The sequence below is a fragment of the Emydura macquarii genome, unplaced genomic scaffold (assembly GCF_026122565.2).
Source record: "Emydura macquarii macquarii isolate MOO-44397 ecotype Brisbane River unplaced genomic scaffold, CSIRO-AGI_Emac_v2 contig_2897, whole genome shotgun sequence".
Taxonomy (NCBI): domain Eukaryota; kingdom Metazoa; phylum Chordata; order Testudines; family Chelidae; genus Emydura; species Emydura macquarii.
This window is the reverse complement of record NW_027133034.1, coordinates 37,063,601-37,081,224: the sequence shown is the minus strand read 5'-3', so window position 1 is coordinate 37,081,224 and position 17,624 is coordinate 37,063,601. Positions and strand designations below refer to the sequence as shown.

At 35.5% G+C, this 17,624-nt stretch overlaps 1 protein-coding gene across 4 annotated transcripts in view; it reads right to left on the bottom strand.

Annotated features, from left to right (window-relative positions):
* The window catches only part of MCTP1 (multiple C2 and transmembrane domain containing 1), a 413,595-nt gene that overhangs the window by 136,914 nt on the left and 259,057 nt on the right, over window positions 1-17,624 (bottom strand). For all 4 annotated transcript variants that reach the window (XM_067568438.1, XM_067568440.1, XM_067568437.1 and 1 more), the window contains 2 exons: window positions 10,176-10,362; window positions 5,101-5,194 (listed from right to left, as the gene is read on the bottom strand). In XM_067568438.1, the coding sequence (XP_067424539.1) occupies window positions 5,101-5,194; window positions 10,176-10,362 (281 nt within the window). The remainder of the gene's footprint in view (window positions 1-5,100; window positions 5,195-10,175; window positions 10,363-17,624) is intronic.

Here is a 17,624-nt window from a genome sequence, read left to right as displayed (position 1 = left end):
AATAACAGTTTTTTAAAAAGAAAATTTTAAGACACCTAATTAAGAGTGTGGACTAAAGGCTTTGTACATTAAAATATTAGGATCGGTGAGTTTTTATTTATCTTACAATACTGTCTATTTTGCATGATTGGTAGTTACTTTCATAAAGACTGATTTAAAAACTTATATAGACACTAGATATGCTGCTATTAGACAATGCACATTACATTTGAAGCCATAATTTCAAAGGATTACTATATTTGCAATTTGTATATGTAGAGCCTTCCATATGTGTGTTCAGAATATCATTTGTGCACATATATTTGACATGCAAAACTTTCCAAACATTTCAGGAACAAATTCAAATGATGTTTTTTGAAAATGTGTCCTTAAAAATTACAATGGAAAAAAAATTCCATCTGCACTCCACATTCTTGAAATTTTATCACCTTGATTATGATCCTACTTTCTATTAAATAAATCAAAATTTTAACATTAAATTTACTGGGAACAGGATTGAGTATCTTTTACAAAACACAAAAAATGGTTCTCTCAAACTGCATTTTCTCTCTGTTCTCTGAAGAAGCTCACAGCATGGAACTTGAAATATCTATGATAGTAAATCCAACTATTGTAAAGCCTTTAATAAAATATACCTTTTATACCAAGCTCTGTCTAGAAATCTCAGAACCTAAAACACACTGACAATCAACTGATAATGAGGTCAGAAATACAAGTAAATTTACTTCTAATGAAGTCTGGAGACACAGTAATCAAAGTGTTAACAATTCATTTCATGCATATCTCATTTGCCTCTTAGCTGATATTTATCACGTAATACTGTGAGAAAGTAGAGGTCTAAGATGCTCCAGATAAATGGCTCAATTAATTGTACAGAGGTAGCCCTCTTTGAGCTGAACCAGAGCTGTGAGCTCTTTATTAAAAGCACTATTCTGTAGCCCATAACCTTGTTCCTTGACTCCTCTCTAGTTTCCAATTTAAACAAGTCCCCATGCGGCCTGCTCTAAAGGGCTTTGTCTCCCTGTCATTGTTAAGAGAGCCGAGGCATCCTGGAAGTGTGAAATCAGACCTCATGAGCTGAACGGTTCCCCAGGGAACGCTGGACTGCGCAGAAGGTCAAAGTCATGGGCTGGACCATCTGAAAGCGTCTGATCGCCAGTCTGTGTCACAGCAAGTGGGGTGGGGGGAGCTAGAAGACTAGAATTGAACACATCTTAATTAAAGCCCACAGACAGCAAAACAAACTGTTTTCTAGGCAGGCTGTCAAATGGAGCTTAGATTTAGCACTACTAATGAATCTGAATTGCTAACTCTTATTTCTTAAGATAATAAGAGTCTCAGAGAAGTTGATAAAAACAGGGGCATATCTTTTTCCTCCCTGTTTTCTTCCTTAAATAATCTGCCATCGATAAGGCAGATTTTTTCTAAAGAAAAGCATGAGCATGTCTACCTTAATAAAGGAGTAGCAAACACCATTTATTAAACCAGTAGGTTTTCACTCCAGGGGGTTAAGCCGTCTATATATATTTAACCTTGCTGCAGAAAGCAGAATACATTTTACCTGACTATTGCTTTAACTGATATTGTATTTCATTTAAAAAAGTGCCTAATTCTTTCTGAAACATATTTGCGTTAGGTACATACAAAAATATATAAATTTGAGATATCAACATACACGATGATTCCATTATGCAATATCTTTCACTATATTGCCATTACCTTCATTTAAAAGGGCTTAATTGTAACCCTGTATACCACAAGCTGGCCTCTCTGAGAAGGCTTTGATCACTGCCTGGGGAATCACAAGCTAGCCTAAGTTAAAGTGGGGAAAAGGGAAGGGATAACTGTTCCTTTTTTGTTGAGGACTTGCAAGGGGAAGGGAGAATACAACCCCAAACACGCACTCCACCCCAAAACAATGAATAGGTAACGTTCAGTAGGGGATTCAAACGAAAATGTCCAAGGAGGAAAAGAAAAACTGAATAGACTACTTGGTTCCATTTCATTTGTTTAAATTAGAATTCCAAAAGTATATTTTGTAATATTTTTCTGGTGAGCTCCCTTTGCTCCACCACATTTCTCAACTTAATGAAAGTTGACACTGATGAAGTCCCTAATATTTTTGGCGGGAGGCAGGAATTCCATGACCACATTGAGATACTCTGTTTTTGCCTGGTGCACGGAAAGTATATTTTTTACAGTAGGTCAGTTCCTTTAGACTGAGACCAATCCTATAACATGCCCAGCACTCTCCATTCCCATTGAAATCAAGCTGGAGCACTCAAGACGTCAGAGGATTATGCCCTTTTCGGGTGTTTGTGTAAATGGGTTAACTGAATAGTACTTTTCAATACTTCTCAAATACAGTTATAACACACTTTAACAATGACCAATTTTCAAAACTATAGCACCTGGTTTCTCAGGCTGTAAAAGACTGCCCATAACTTGACTGAAATTTCAATCCACTCTCGTGTCTTGTTCAAGGCTTGTGTATGTGTGGGAGTTGTAAACTGAGGCTTTAACCACCCAGTTAATCTCTTTTTTTAATCTGTATTAACTTTAATGATTTGAAGTGCACTGTCCAATACTGAGCTATTGAGCCTAAAGAAAAAAACTACGTTCTACTATCAACAGTTTATTAGGGGCTTAACTGAAGTGACCTACAGTAGTAGTATTCAGCTGAACAAGGCTATGGGCTTTTTGTGGAAAGGAAAAGAATTGAGGGTTTCATTAAAAAGTAATTTGTGCTTTTTACTCCCTCATTCAATGGGACTCTCAACTGCTCTTTATTCACACAGAGTTAATACAGTATTACAGTCTTCTCAATGAATGTATGGTAACAAAAGAAAAATTTTACATTTTGAAAGGAAAAAATTCTTTTTAACTGTAGTAAGATTGATGACTACTTAAAAGATTACAGAATTCTTTCCCCCGTCTGTGTTTATGCTTAACGATAGAATATTATGATTTTTTTTATAACTATTCAGACTAAATTAATGAATTTTGACTTATTACTTTATATTAAAAAATGCCTGAAAGGGATATGGGATATTTTCAACCTACATAAGATGGAGCAAATTACATAGGTACTGTACGGTGATGCGTGTATTGCTGCTTAAACTCAGGAGAAAAATCCATAAGATGAAAAAAAAAGATGTATTTATATTATTGTACATAAAAATGCAGATTACTATCCTGATCCATACTCATATGAGCAATCCTTAATCAAATATGTAGTGTTATTAATGTCAGCTGGTCTACTCGCATCAGTAAAGATTACTTCCTAAAGTAAGAACTGGAGGATGAGGTCCTAAATGCTATCTACAGGACACTGGAGGTATAAGTGGGAATGAATTTACGATGAAGAATTAAAGACCAAACAATCAGCAAATCAGTTATTTCTAAACTACATTATTCAAATTCAAAATTTAATCTGAAGATAAATCAGTCACGTAATTCTAAAGTTCATTACACAAAAGAGGTGTAAATTACAGCATTTCTTAATAAACTTTTTGCTCTCCTTTCAAACTGATTTGAGGAAAAAAAAAATGCAAAGGTGCAATATTTGTATAAACTTTGAAATACATAGCCCTTGACAAAAACACTTATATGATATAAATAATTGTTCTGGCCATTCCTGGTGGACAAAATATTTAGGGGACACAGGAATGGGGAGGATTCCTTTCCACTTGATAACTGACAGTCATTTTGAATGTACAGTCTGAAAATAGTTTTTGGAAGTTATGCACATCTCTAATTGAATCAAACGTATTTCTAAAAACTTGTGCATCCAGCACAAATGACAGGTTGATGACGAATAGTCCTAGTTTGAACAAGGTCAGAAACTGAATTATCCCATTGCCCTGAATAACTTAATCTCTTTCTCTGTTCAGACCACATTGGATTATAAGGTCAAAGCTGAGTGAGGAACCATTAGAAGTGTTTCTCCAGTCTCTGCCAAAGAAAGAATCTGTTATTTTGTGTTCCACCAACTGGATGACCCGTTTCAGCAATAAAATTTTTGTCCTGTTAGATCTTTTAAGGTAAACTATTGAGATTCATGTTAATTTACACAGAACCATTAGGAAAGGAATTTTCTACCATGTATCTATACTTATACCAGTGACAGAACTTGTAATTTAACTTCCAAAGTTAAGCCAACGAGGTTAATGGAGTCAGCATATTCATGAATTTTTACAGCTGCAATGGCTACTCTCTGAAAGAGGACAATCTCATCTTGTTCCATTCACCATGGACATTGTGCAGGTGTTAGTGCAGGCATAGTTCTTTTAAGAGAACACATTTCTGAAGAAAAATGGTTACTATGACTGCAATAATTGTTCGTAAGTAATTTCCAAAAATCAGAAGGCCAAATAATCCCATCAGCTAATTATTAGTACAAGGACAAAACAAGAACATTGAAAAACAGAATGATTTAAAAAAATCTATTTTCTTATGACTATTTTGGAACCAATGATTCAAGGTCCAGTCATTTACCCATAATGGGTCATTTACATTCGTAACACTGGTTGCAGGAAACTGTACTCGTTTGGAAGATTTTTTTTTTTTCCATTTTAAACTAGAAACAGCATGTGGCAAGCTCTTTAGCAAGTTTCGCAAAAGGTGTTTTGATGACACCTTTGGCTTAATATCTGAGTTTATCATATTTTGAATTGTTAACTCACTGCCTTGTCTTATAAACAACACTCCCCTTTTATTCAGTTTTGCTTCTGAGAATTTTGTATCTTTGTATCCATTAGAGAATAAAGTCCTGCACTTGTACCTCATGAAATGTCTTTGCAGGACCTCTGATGGTGAAAAAGGTGTATTTCTCCTTTCCGATAGATACTCTATATAGGACTCTGTTCACTGATATTACAAGAGCCCATAGCCCAGCATATAAAAAGTTTTGGTTGTTTGTCTGGGTATTTTTGGGGGCTAGAAAGTGGGATTATTTGCAAACTGGGCAATGAAATTCTGACACACTTATCTTTCTTAAATTTCATATTTTGTGGAAACTGATCAATTTTTAAAAAATGACCCAATCCAAGGCTCTTTCATTATACTATCTACTATCACAGAAACTGAATCAGTCCTTGCCTGTGACATCAGCTGCCATCAATGCTTCTGCTCTGATGACCTTCACCTGTAGAAATCCCACATCCTTCATGTTGTGAAACATCCTCATTGTGCTCTAAACAATAATAATATAAAATTATTACAGGCTGTGTGGAGAGGAAAGAGGTTAATGATTTTCCCTCTCCAATCCAAATTTCATTAAATACAATGCTATGTTTCACATTTTCCCTCTTTATTTTTAAATCTCAACAGGAACTTACCAGTCTCTGTTTTAATACATTCTATTCCCCAATCATTTTAAGATAAAAGTGGAAGAGTATGTCAGGATAAAGTATATTATTAAGAAATTAATGCTACTGTATTGCTCTCCTATTATTAGGTATCTGAGTTATTGACTGCAAAGTTTTAAATTTTGGTATCTTATTTAGAACAAAATATTAAAAAATAAAAATGATCAAATAGACATTTCCCCTTGCACATGAGAATCATATTTATGTTTTTCTTGTTATAGCTCATGCAAAACAGTTTCATGTGTGATTAAGGGCCAATTTTTTTCCCTTGAGAAGTATATGCAACTACCAGTGTGTTTAAGATGCAAAGAGAAAATAAAAGACTGAAAGATGGCTCTTAGTACATTGCAAGGAACTCTCACAATAAATCTTTTCCCCATCAACAAGGTTTATGTATAATTTAGATATATTTTTAAAAAGAAAGAAAAAACTGGAATAGAGTACTAGCATTTACTCATGATATGCAATGTTTTTGGAAATCTCTGTTAAACAACTATTTAGAAACAGAATTTTTGTGTTTTTTTTTTTCTTTTTTAAATAATGAAGTAACAGAATATTACAGTATCTGAGTGCAATAGGCCATAAACTTTTTTTATAAAGCCTGAATGTAGCAGCCAGTTCACAGATGCAGTTTTAACTCCACAGTTAGTTGAGAGGACCAGTGTTAGCATTTATATATTATACATCTATCAGGATCTCCAAAATTGGGAAACTAAAATTAGGCTCCCAAGTCCAGATTTAGACACCTAGGGATGTGGTCTGATTTTCAAAACTGGCCCTAAAGGTTAGCATGTGTGTACAAAGTCAAAGTCATTTTTAAAGGCCCAATAAGGATTTTGTCCATGGCCTTATTCTATTATTGTGATATAGATAAAGCATGTGAAACCTCTTACTTATGTCTGAATATTTATAATAATGTTTTGATTTGTAGGCCATGAAAGCATCAACATAAACAATGAGTCAAGGATTTTGAATTATATTACATGAGTAAAACTCACTATTATGGAAAGTTATAGTTTGATGTGAGTAAATGAACATTACTGGTCTATATATTATGTGTGCTATTTGAATGTAACCTTAAATGTTAGGCTGCTTGAAAAATGTAATATATTTATGCATACCAAACATAACCATTAAAATGTTAGAAGTATAAAGTGCATCCCCGTCTTTTATTAATAAGAGAATTTTGACAGTCAAATCATACTCCGACATTAATTTTATAAGTCCCATCTGATTGTTTATTGTTTAAAGTGAAGCTTTAACCTTGGTATACTGAGCTGAGAAAATGCAGTTATGTGTAATCTCATATGCTTTACTTTTTCATATATAAAGAGTGTTTATCGCAAGGATTACGTTTTAATCTTTTTTAACATTTGTTTATCTTCAGAAATCTGTTTAAAATAGACAGATGACAAAGTTTAATCAAAATATACTTCACCCTCTTTATGTGCTTGCAAATTCAGGGTGGTGGAGGTGGTGCTACAGATAGTGATGTTATAATTCAAATGTTTGTTGGCTCAGTCTGTCATTTATTACAATAATAATCAAGTTTTGGAAGCTTCTTATCAGGGTTGGCACCATAACACAGATAATTTCCCCATTCTAATGCAATGTGGAAAGGGGAGAGATTTACAAAAAGGTTTCTGCACCATGATTTTTGGAAGCTGTTTAACACAAGTTTCATAGTGGATAAAACAAATATCAAATCGTAAAAACAAAAAACAATAAACCCTCCCAAAAACCAAGAGAAACATTTAAGACTGGTAAGCTCAGTCTGCAAAAAGGCAGCATTGCTGTATTTCACTCACAATACCCGATATTCATCTTCAGAGTCTGCGGGATAATTATTGTTTGAACTTTTAGTTTCAGCAAGTCAGCTGATTTAGAGTCACTTATTGCATATTCTGACAGCCTGGGCCCCTGACACAGAGTCCCTACAATAATATTATATAATATGAAATATGAATTATTTTAATACATTATTTTAAATATGTAACTTTAAGTAATGATTTATCAGAAGATATTCTGTCTTCTTATTTATGATTATTGTTGAAGGCCTCAAAACCTGGATGGTTTCTGAAGCCTGAAATTTCCATAGCAGAGGAATCTATGATTTGCTGTGAATCCTTTCAGCCTGCAATAGATGGGAAAAGATTGAAATGCTCTGGAGATGAGTCTTCTTTATTTTTTTAATGAAAGGCTGTATAATATATTTTCTGTATGGCTGCAGCAGCTGTCAGGGAGAGCATCTCAGTTCAGCTCTATTATGGGAGAAGCAATACCCCATCCTATGGCATCGAGATACACTGAGGGGCCAGTACTGATTGACAGCTTGTCACCATGACGTCTTATTCCATCTCTGTTATGGAGAAAATTAATGTCACACCACCAGCCTTATGACTTGCTGTCATCTTAGAACCGCTCACCTTTTATCAATGCTCTAAATAACATTTCAAGCCCATCGTCTCACGGTGGACAATCCGGTCAAGGGACATTAAATCGGATGACTGTGAAATGTCATAATAAAAATGGAATGCTAACAACTTCTTCTCTAAACTAGCTCCTCTGGTTTTTAAACTGTGACAAGAGGGACAAGGGGTTCAGCACCCCTGTTCTGAAAAGGTCATACAATCTCCCTCAGTCTGTACCCATTACCCTCCTTCCCCCATCCCAAAAGGAATTCATCTTCTTAGACAATTGTGGTAAAATAACGGTTCAAACAGTAATGTCTGATTAACTTGTAGGGCTCTGATGTTCAGCTACAAATGGTTAAATGACAGTAATGGAGTCATTTTCCAAGGCGATTTGATCTGATGCCAGGGTCAGCTCATTAACTGCTTTTGGCCACAAGAATGGGTGCAAAATACATTTCTCAGATGGCAACTAGATTTTTTAAGGAATCAAAAAATAAAGAAAACTTAAAATAAAGATGCTGAATGGTATAGTGTATCTCACTAATTGCATAATACTGGTTTATTATGTCTCTGTGCTTTAAGGCAGATATATAAAAACTGAAGATAAGCAGGCAGCAATGAAAAGAAATAATTTCAATTCTTTAAATACTATATTGTAAGTCTTTGTTCTCTATTTCTGCTGCTATTTAAGGGTCACTCTAGTGAACAAAATACTATAATTTCTCAGCAGGCATTCCAATGTTAAAATCTGGAATACACGTAATTGTTAAACTTATTTTTCTGTCACATATCAGATTAAAAACATCCTTCAAACAATGCTTATTTGTTTTCGTAAGCTTCAAATGTACAAGGTTGTGCATATTGAAAACACATTTACATTTTGAAAAATGATGTTTTGTATATATGAACATGTCAGAATAAGAAATCATTTGATCATTCTTATACCACACAGATAATGCTATCTGTTTAATTTATGATGCAAAAAGGGATTTATGAAAGCTATGTAAAAATATGGAGCAATAATATTTTTTCTATATTGCTGCTAAACTATCAAAACTATCAGTATCACTTAACTTGCATCATATCACAATAAACTACAGATATACGGTATTGTTACACTCGATATCAAAATGTATGTCACTATAAAATAAATCCATCAGAAATTTATTATATTTATAAAGATCTATTCTGACAACAGACTGTCTTGGTGGATACCAAAATCCAAAATAATTCTCATAATTGTAATTATTTTTAAAAGATGGTGCACAATACTTTAGCTCTCAGTTGGGTTAGAAACTATTATGTTTAGCCTTGCTAAGTCACCTCTATTAAACTGTGTTTATGATAACACTATTGGTATATGAGTTGTACAAGCATTAGCAGACAGCTGATTCAGTGGAGATAGCCAGAATAAATTTGCTGAAGCGCACATCCTGCTAATCTGTTTGAAGAATATTGTACAGCATTAGTACTAGCACTTCATGTTATCTGCACAGCCTGATAAGGTACATCTTTATTAAATTCAGTTATTGAAAGGATGTCAGTCAGGGAATAGGAATATTTTAAAGTCTTTAAAAAAAATTAAGCGGCTCTTTGTTAGTCAGAGCTTGGTTTAATGGCTGAGTGTCTAGAGAAGCCTTCTAAACACCTGGCAGCATTGTACAATAAAAGCTTTGTAATTTTAAGTGGAAATAGCTTTTTTTTTATTATTATTCTTCATCTGTAGAGAGACAGTTACTTTTAGTGATTTAGGTATTAATAAATGCTGGAGTAAGAGCTCCCCTCTCTGTTGCTTTGATAAAACTACACAGATTCTTCACAATATGAGGATGCTGGGAAATAAAATAATTCGTTTAAAAATATTCTGAAATGGAAACATGGTATAATATCGTTATTTTAATGACACAAACCATGGCTACAAACTCCAATACTTAGTCGAAAAATAAGAAGTCTTCTTGCTTTCTAAAATGCTGTAGAACAACCGCAAAATTTTTGCAAAGGATATGGTTGCCTTACACAAGCTGAAATGAATAGTTGCTATTGTAAAGATTCTCTAGAATACTGTAAAACTGCTAAATAATATCTTAAACTATACTACACTTGAAAAACAAAAATCAAAATTGGTAACATAAAGTAACAAAATTAACTGATTCTTAAATGATATGCAGTCAAATACAGTAGCTGAATATTCATGTACACACCCATTTATATAGAGGTAAAATTTGGGGCTCTGATGATTTTATCTAGGTATTTAAGTCAATTACTATTAGTACTAATTATTAGCTTAAATCAGTACCACTGGGTTACATACCAGATATATTCAGAAATTCTTCTGATAAGGTTAATTATTTGCAACATTACATAAAAAGGGTAAGAGATAGGTACTACATACATATCTCTTTAGTATTTGTTCTCGTTCTTTCTGGTCTTCCAAGGGGGTGACAGAGAGGTCAGAAATACTGACTGTAGCTGAGGCTGTCAGGGTGACCAGCAGTACCAAGCATCCTTCTCCTTCCTCCAGCTGCAACTCCAGCTTGTGAGTTTGTTCTCTACTCAGGGCCGACAGGTCAACCTGGCACCTAGAAACAAACGTTTTGAATCAGTGAGTGGCTTTCTTCACAAGATCAAACAAAAGCCATATGGGCTGACCTGCACTCTGCTATGCAAAAAATAAGTGGAAATTCCTTCCCAGTCTGTGGAAGGATTTATGTTCAGTTTCAGCCATATCTCTGGTCTGTTTTTAGCGTCAACTCATTATATTGCAAAGGCACTATACATTTATTTTAAATATATACACTAGAGATGGGTCAGAACCAAAACCCACCACCAAAGTAGGGTGCTAGAAATCCAGATTCAGATCCAAACTGTGAGGCTTCAGTCAGTCTCTTATGGTATACATAAAATACAAGAATAAAGTTCACCTTTTAAAAATCTTTGAATACTAAAACTCTCATTAGTCGCACTTTTTTTCAATTCTTCATTAAGGGATTGACTATGATAGGGGATAACACAGGTGGACATGGGAATAAGAGGAATGAGGCATCCTGCCAAATGGCTGCATTTAATCTCCTATGGTGGTTCTGAGTACAAGAAGCAGAGCAGGAGCTGCACACACTACACTTGCCACTGGGAGCATGTGGACAGGAGTAGCCCCTACATGATCCAGTCAGTGGAAATGTCTGGGCACAACTGAAGTATGCTTCATCCTTAAAAGCCAGAGAGAAGCAGGGAAGGAGTTTTGTACCACCACTCACACACCAACACACCTAAATGCTTAATCAAGTCCTAAAAGGAGAATATCATATGGTCAATAAATATTCTACATATGTATCCTGGGTATCCGGTAATGAAAACAGTTTGGTATTTTTAACATATTAGTGTATTTTTATAAATGTAATCTTCCCTAGATTGTAGATGTGAATTTCCATACATTTTCAGAATGAACATAATATGAACGGCCACACTACAATTAACTGGAATTCTTATTAAAAGTATTACTTGAACTATTTATATCCATAATGTTTTTCTTAAAATATGGCAATAAATTAGCAATCCAGGAGAATAAAATCCAGATAAAATAAATGGATACATTCTACTTATAGTTGTGCCATTTTATAATGTAGTTTTAACATTATTTAATCTGACAGGTCCATGTTCTATATGCCACTCTGACTAAGCTAAACATTTCACAAATTCTTTTAATAAAAATGAACTGATTTTGAAGAGAAAGAATGTGGTGAACGCAGGGCCAATAAACAGAGAAAGGTGGCAGACGTGAATAAATAGGCATTTAAAGACAGGAAATAGCCAATTATGAGAATAAATGTGGCCTCATAAAATGGGCACTCATCATGAACAGACTAAATTTGTTATAAGGCTATTCCCGCCCCCGCCTCCCATTTACCGTCTATTGTTTAGCTGTTAAAAATAAACCTTTCCAAAATTCATATACTAGTTAGGTTCAATTAATTATTTTACAATGAACAATTTTAAACAGAGTAAAAGAGCTTTCTGAGTTTGGCATTTACCATTCATTTTGGATTTTTGCATGAAGACTACTAAGTGGTGGAAGGAAGTGAGAGAAATAGGAATAGGGAAAAGATTAAAACTACTCTAGTCACTATAAATGCCACACACCTACCTGTGCTATAAAATTATTATTTAGGCTGCAATGAAGAACAAAGCTTTCTTTACTATAATGAATATTGGTAATTAAGCCCTGAGAGATAAAATATAATATCAAATGATCATTACTTTATATGTTCCTATGTAGTTATTTTGCACCACACACACAAAATAGGCAGCACAAACCCTAAAGTATGCTTAAAAATATGTCGCTACGACAACACTGCCATCTTGATCACTGGACAGTATTATTATAAACATGGTCTTTAATTTGAATATATAGTTTAAGTTCTGACAATAGGGTCAGTAAAAGAATCACTAGGGTTTAAGGATATCAGTAATCTAACTGTAATCCAAAGTAGACTCTTCTCATTTTAGAGTCTTAGCCAGGGGGAAAAAAAAAAAAAAAAGGAGAAATTGATGAGACTTGGTACACACACACACACACACACACACACACACACACACAGAAATTCATTCATCCACCAGTCTGTCTGTGTTGTAAGTGCAAACAAAGAACGTTTATGAAATGTTAAAGTTGAAATGCCAAGCTCCAAAAAGTCAAATTCCAAAAGTTATATTCTTTTTCTCCAACATTAACATACCATTCCACATATCTATTGCTATTTTCAATTATGATAAAAGGACACTGTCAATCTGAAAATCAAAATTCTATCCAAAATTGTATTCACAATTCTACAGTGACACACATGACCTAATATTACTATAATTAAAAGAAATCAACTGGAAAACATTTCTCTACTTCAGCTGGTTTACTCTGCGATTTCAACAGCAGTGTGTGAACCGTCATTATTTTGTTGATAATCAGTTGCACTTGCTGTGTCATGGATTATCATCTCCACTCTGGGCAAAATTTACATGCACACTCCTTGCCAGGTCCTGCAAGGAGGTGCTTTCTAGTAACACAACAGCAGAACTACTGTTCTTTCTGAGTTCTGGGGTCCGGAGTATGTCTCCTTTTGACCCTCCTAAGACCCCTGCATAAAGCAACAAGAGCAAGGGGTGTGCAACAGAAGAACCCTCTTTGCTCCCAGGAATCATACAAAAAGCTAGGGAGTGCCTGTTACCTGGGGGCAGGACTGCAGAGGAGATCCAGAGGAGATTTTTCTTTCTTTCTACAACTGGTCAGAAATTGGGGACTTTTTCCATGGAAAATTTCAACTTTTGTGGCAAAAAAAATGAAAACTGAAATATAGTTGACAAAAATGAAATATTTTTATTTGAAAATGCCATCATGATGCCTCATGGGAGTTGTAGTTTGGTTGCCTCATTCTCCCATTCCTTTCTATTGGTTATGTTTCCTAGTCAAATTATATTTGTCATCACGCACCATGGTCTCTCCTCTTTGAGAGGTAATGCAGTGCATTATGGGAGATATAGTCTGGCTGGAATGCACAGCCCAGAGAGGAGAATAGGGACATGAGGAAACCAAACTGCAACTCCTATGAAGCACTGAAGTGGCATATCGTATTGAAATATTTGGGGGTTTTGCTGAAATATTTGTTTACAGACATTAGGGTTTTTTAATGAAAAAAATCAATTTTTCCACAGAAAACAGGCACTTTATGGAAAACTTTGTTTAGTCACAAAGCACAATTTCACATTAAACATTTTTTCCCTCACCAGCTCCTTGCATGGGACCAGAGAGGTGGGATTTTTCACTCTCCAGGATTCCACTGCTTGTTCCAGTGAGGAATTTAGAAGCTGGAGGGCCTTACTTAAGAGTTAATACTATTGCTGAAATATCCTTTATAAACATCAGTAGGGAATCTGTAAAACCCTGATTATTTTTAAGTTTAATAAAAATAAAATTAATGACATACTATTTAATCTACCTCAGAGTTCACGTCGACAGCATCCTTTGATTAAATAATACTATCTTAAAATTCTTATTTAAAAGGAAAACAGACAGAAAAAAATCATTGAAATGTAGGGCTAAAAGGAACCTTAAGAATCCATTGAGCCCAGCCCCTGGTACTGATGCAGGAGCATGTAAACCTAGACCATCCATAACAGGTGCTTGTCCAACCTGTTCTTAAAAATCTCCAGTGATCGGGATTCCACAACTTTTCCTGTAAGCCTATTCCAGAGCTTAACGATCTTTATAGTTAGGAAAAGCTCTCTCATATGTAACCTAAATCTTCCTTCCTGCAGATTAAGCCTATTGCATTTTATCCAGTTTTCAGTGAACAAGTGAATTGATCACAGTCCTCTTTATAACTGCTCTTAACATATTTAAAGACCTATCAAGTCCCCCCTGAGACTTCTTTCCTCAAGACTAAACATGTTCACATTTATTTTTAAACCTTCATCAGAGGCCAGGTTTTCTAAACCTTTTATCATTTCTGCTGCTGTCCTCTTGACACTCTCCAATTTGTCCACATCTTTTCTGAAGTGTGATGCCAAAAATTGGACACAGTACTCTAGTTGAGGCCTCCACAGCACAGAGTAGAGTGATAGAATTTCCAGGTATCTAAATTAGGTTGACAGGTCTAGTTCCCTGGGCCCTCTTTGTTCCCCTTTTTAAAGGCAGGTACTAAGTATGCCCTTCTCTAATCCTCTTGGACCCCACCAGTCCTCCATGAGTTCTGAGAGATAATTACTAACTGTTATGAGATTGCTTCAGCTAGTTCCTTAAGTAGTGTAGCATGAATTTCATCAGGCCCTGGCCAACTTGAATACATCTAACTTATCTAAATATCCTTTAACTTGTTCTCTCTCTATTCTGGTTTGCATTCTTTCACACTTGTTGTTAATACTGTGTTGAGTGCCTGGTCACAATTAACCATTTTAGTGAAGATTGAGGCAAAACAGGCATCAAACACCTCTTCCTTCTTGATGTCTTCAGTTATTAGCTCTCCTTCCCCACTAAGTAGAGGGCATGCACTTTCTTTTATAAGAACGGCCATATGGTCCTTCTAGCCCAGTATCCTTTCTTCCAAACAGTGGCCAATGCCAGGTGCTTCAGAGAGAATGAACAGAATAGGTAATCATCAAGTGATCCATCCCATCAGCCATTCCCAGCCTCTGGCAAAAAACAATCCCTCCCCATCTGGATAATAGCCATTGATGGACCTATCCTCCATGAAGTTATCTAGGCTTTTTTTGAACTCCATTATAGTCTTGGCCTTCACAATATCCTCTGGCAAGGAAGTCTGCAGGTTGACTGCATTGTGTGAAGAAATACTTCCTTTTCTTCATTTTAAACCTACTGCCTATTAATTTCATTTGATGACCCCTAGTTCTTGTGTTATGAGAAGGAGTAAATAACTCTTCCTTATTTACTTTCTCCATACCAGTCATGATTTTATAGATCTTTATCGTATCCCTCATTAGTCATCTCTTTTCCAAGCTGAGAAGTCCCAGGCTTATTAACCTCTCCTCATATGATGCTTCTTCATACCCCTCATCATTTTAGTTGCCCTTTTCAGTACCTTTTCCAATTCCAACAAATCTTTTTTGAGATGTGGTGACCTGATCTGCACGCAGTAAAAGATGTGGGCATACCATGGATTTATAAAGAGGCAATATGATATTTTCTGTCTTATTATCTCTCTCTTTCCTAATGACTCCCAACATTCTGTAAGCTTTTTTGACTGCTGCTGCACAGTGAGTGGATGTTTTCAGAAAACTATCCACAAAGACTCCAAGATCTTTTTCTTGAGCAGTAACAACTAATTTAGACCTATCATTTTATATGTGCATTACTTTGCATCTATCAACATTGAATTTCATCTGTCATTTTGTTGCCCAGTCACCCAGTTTTGTGAGATCCCTCTGTAACTCGTCCCAGTCTGCTTTGGACTTAACTATCTTGAGTAGTTTTTTTATCATCTGCAAATTTTGCCACCTCATTGTTTACCCCTTTTTCCAGATCATTGATGAATATGTTGAATAGTAGCGTTCCAGTACAGATGCGTAGGGGACACCACTCTATCTTTCTCTGTTCTGAAAACTGACCATTTATTCCTAACTTTTGTTTCCTATTTTTTAACCAGTTACTGATCCAGGAAAGGACATCCTTCTTATCCCATGACCGCTTACTTGGCTTAAGAGCCTTTGGTGACGGATCTTGTCAAAGGCTTTCTGAAAATTTCAGTACACTTTATTCACTGGATGATCCTTGTCCACATGCTTGTTGACCCCATCAAAGAATGCTAGTAGATTGGCGAGGCACGTTTCCCTTTACAAAAACACGTTGACTCTTCCCCAACAAATTGTATTCCTCTATGTGTCTGATAATTCTGTTCTTCACCATAGTTTCAACCAATTTGCCTGCTACTGAAGTTAGGCTTATCCGCCTGTAATTGCTGGGATCACCTCTGGAGCCTTTTTTAAAAATTGGCATCACATTAGCTATCCTCCAGTTATCTAGCACAAAAGCTGATTTAAATGATAAATTACATACCACAGTTAGTTGTTCTGCAATTTCACATTTGAGTTCCTTCAGAACTCTTGGGGGGATACCATCTGGTCTTGATGACTTATTACTGTTTATTGACTGGTCAGGTCCTGGTCAGGTGGTCGGTAGTATATCCCTACTGCTATATTCTTATTATTCAAGCATGGAATTACTATCTATAGACATTCTATGGCAGAGTTTGGGTCATTTAAGATTTGTGTTTCATTTGATTATGCTTTCTTTCATATATAGTGCCACCAGAACAAACTATTCCTGTCCTTCCAATATATTTTGTACCCTGGTATAACTGTCCTCCATTGATTATCCTCATTCCACCAAGCTTTTGTGATGCCTATTGTGTCAATATTCTCATTTAATACAAGGTACTCGAGTTCACCCATCTTAGTATTAGACTTCTAGAATTTGTATATAAGCACTTTAAAAAATTGCCACTTTTTAGCTATCTGCTATTACCTGATGAAATTGAATGGAATTCTTTCATTTTACTATTTCTCATCAGAACCTACCCATATTTTATCCTCTTCCATCCTCTCCTCCTTACTAGGATATAGAGAATCTCCATTAATAGATCCTCCCCTAAGTGATGTCTCTATCCGAACCATGTGCTCCTTCACATCTATTGGCTTTTCTTCAGCCCTTAGTTTAAAAACTGCTTTACAACCTTTTAATTTTATATGCCAGCAATCCCATTAATCTTTCTCTTGTGCTTAACATATTGAAATAACTTTTTATTGTCTTTTATGTCCCTTGCTAGGTGTAACTTATTCTGTGCCTTAGCCTTTCTGATTTTTTCCCCGCATGCTTGTGCTATTCTTTTGTACTCATTCCCTAGCAATTGGTCCATGTTTCCACTTTTTATAAGATTCCTTTTTGATTATCAGGTAAGTAAAGAGCTCCTTACAGAATTATATTGGCCTCTTACTATTTTTCCTAGCTTTCCTTTGTATCTGGATAGTTTGCAGTTGTGCCTTTAATATGATCTTGTAGGAAGGTGCAGTGGCCTTCCTCGGAGCCTGGGTCCGAGGAAGGGCCACAACCGCGGGGCCGGACTGGACCCCGTGCTACAGTCTCCTTGAAAAACTGCCAAATCTCCTGAACTCTTTTTTCTCTTAGATTTTCTTCTCTTAGGACCTTGACTATCACTTCTCTGAGTTTGTTAATGGCTTTTTTTTTTATTTTTTTAAAGTGCATTGTCCTTATTCTGTTGCTCTCATTCCTTCCTTTCCCTAGGATCATGTAATCTATCATTACACGATCATTTCACCCAAATTG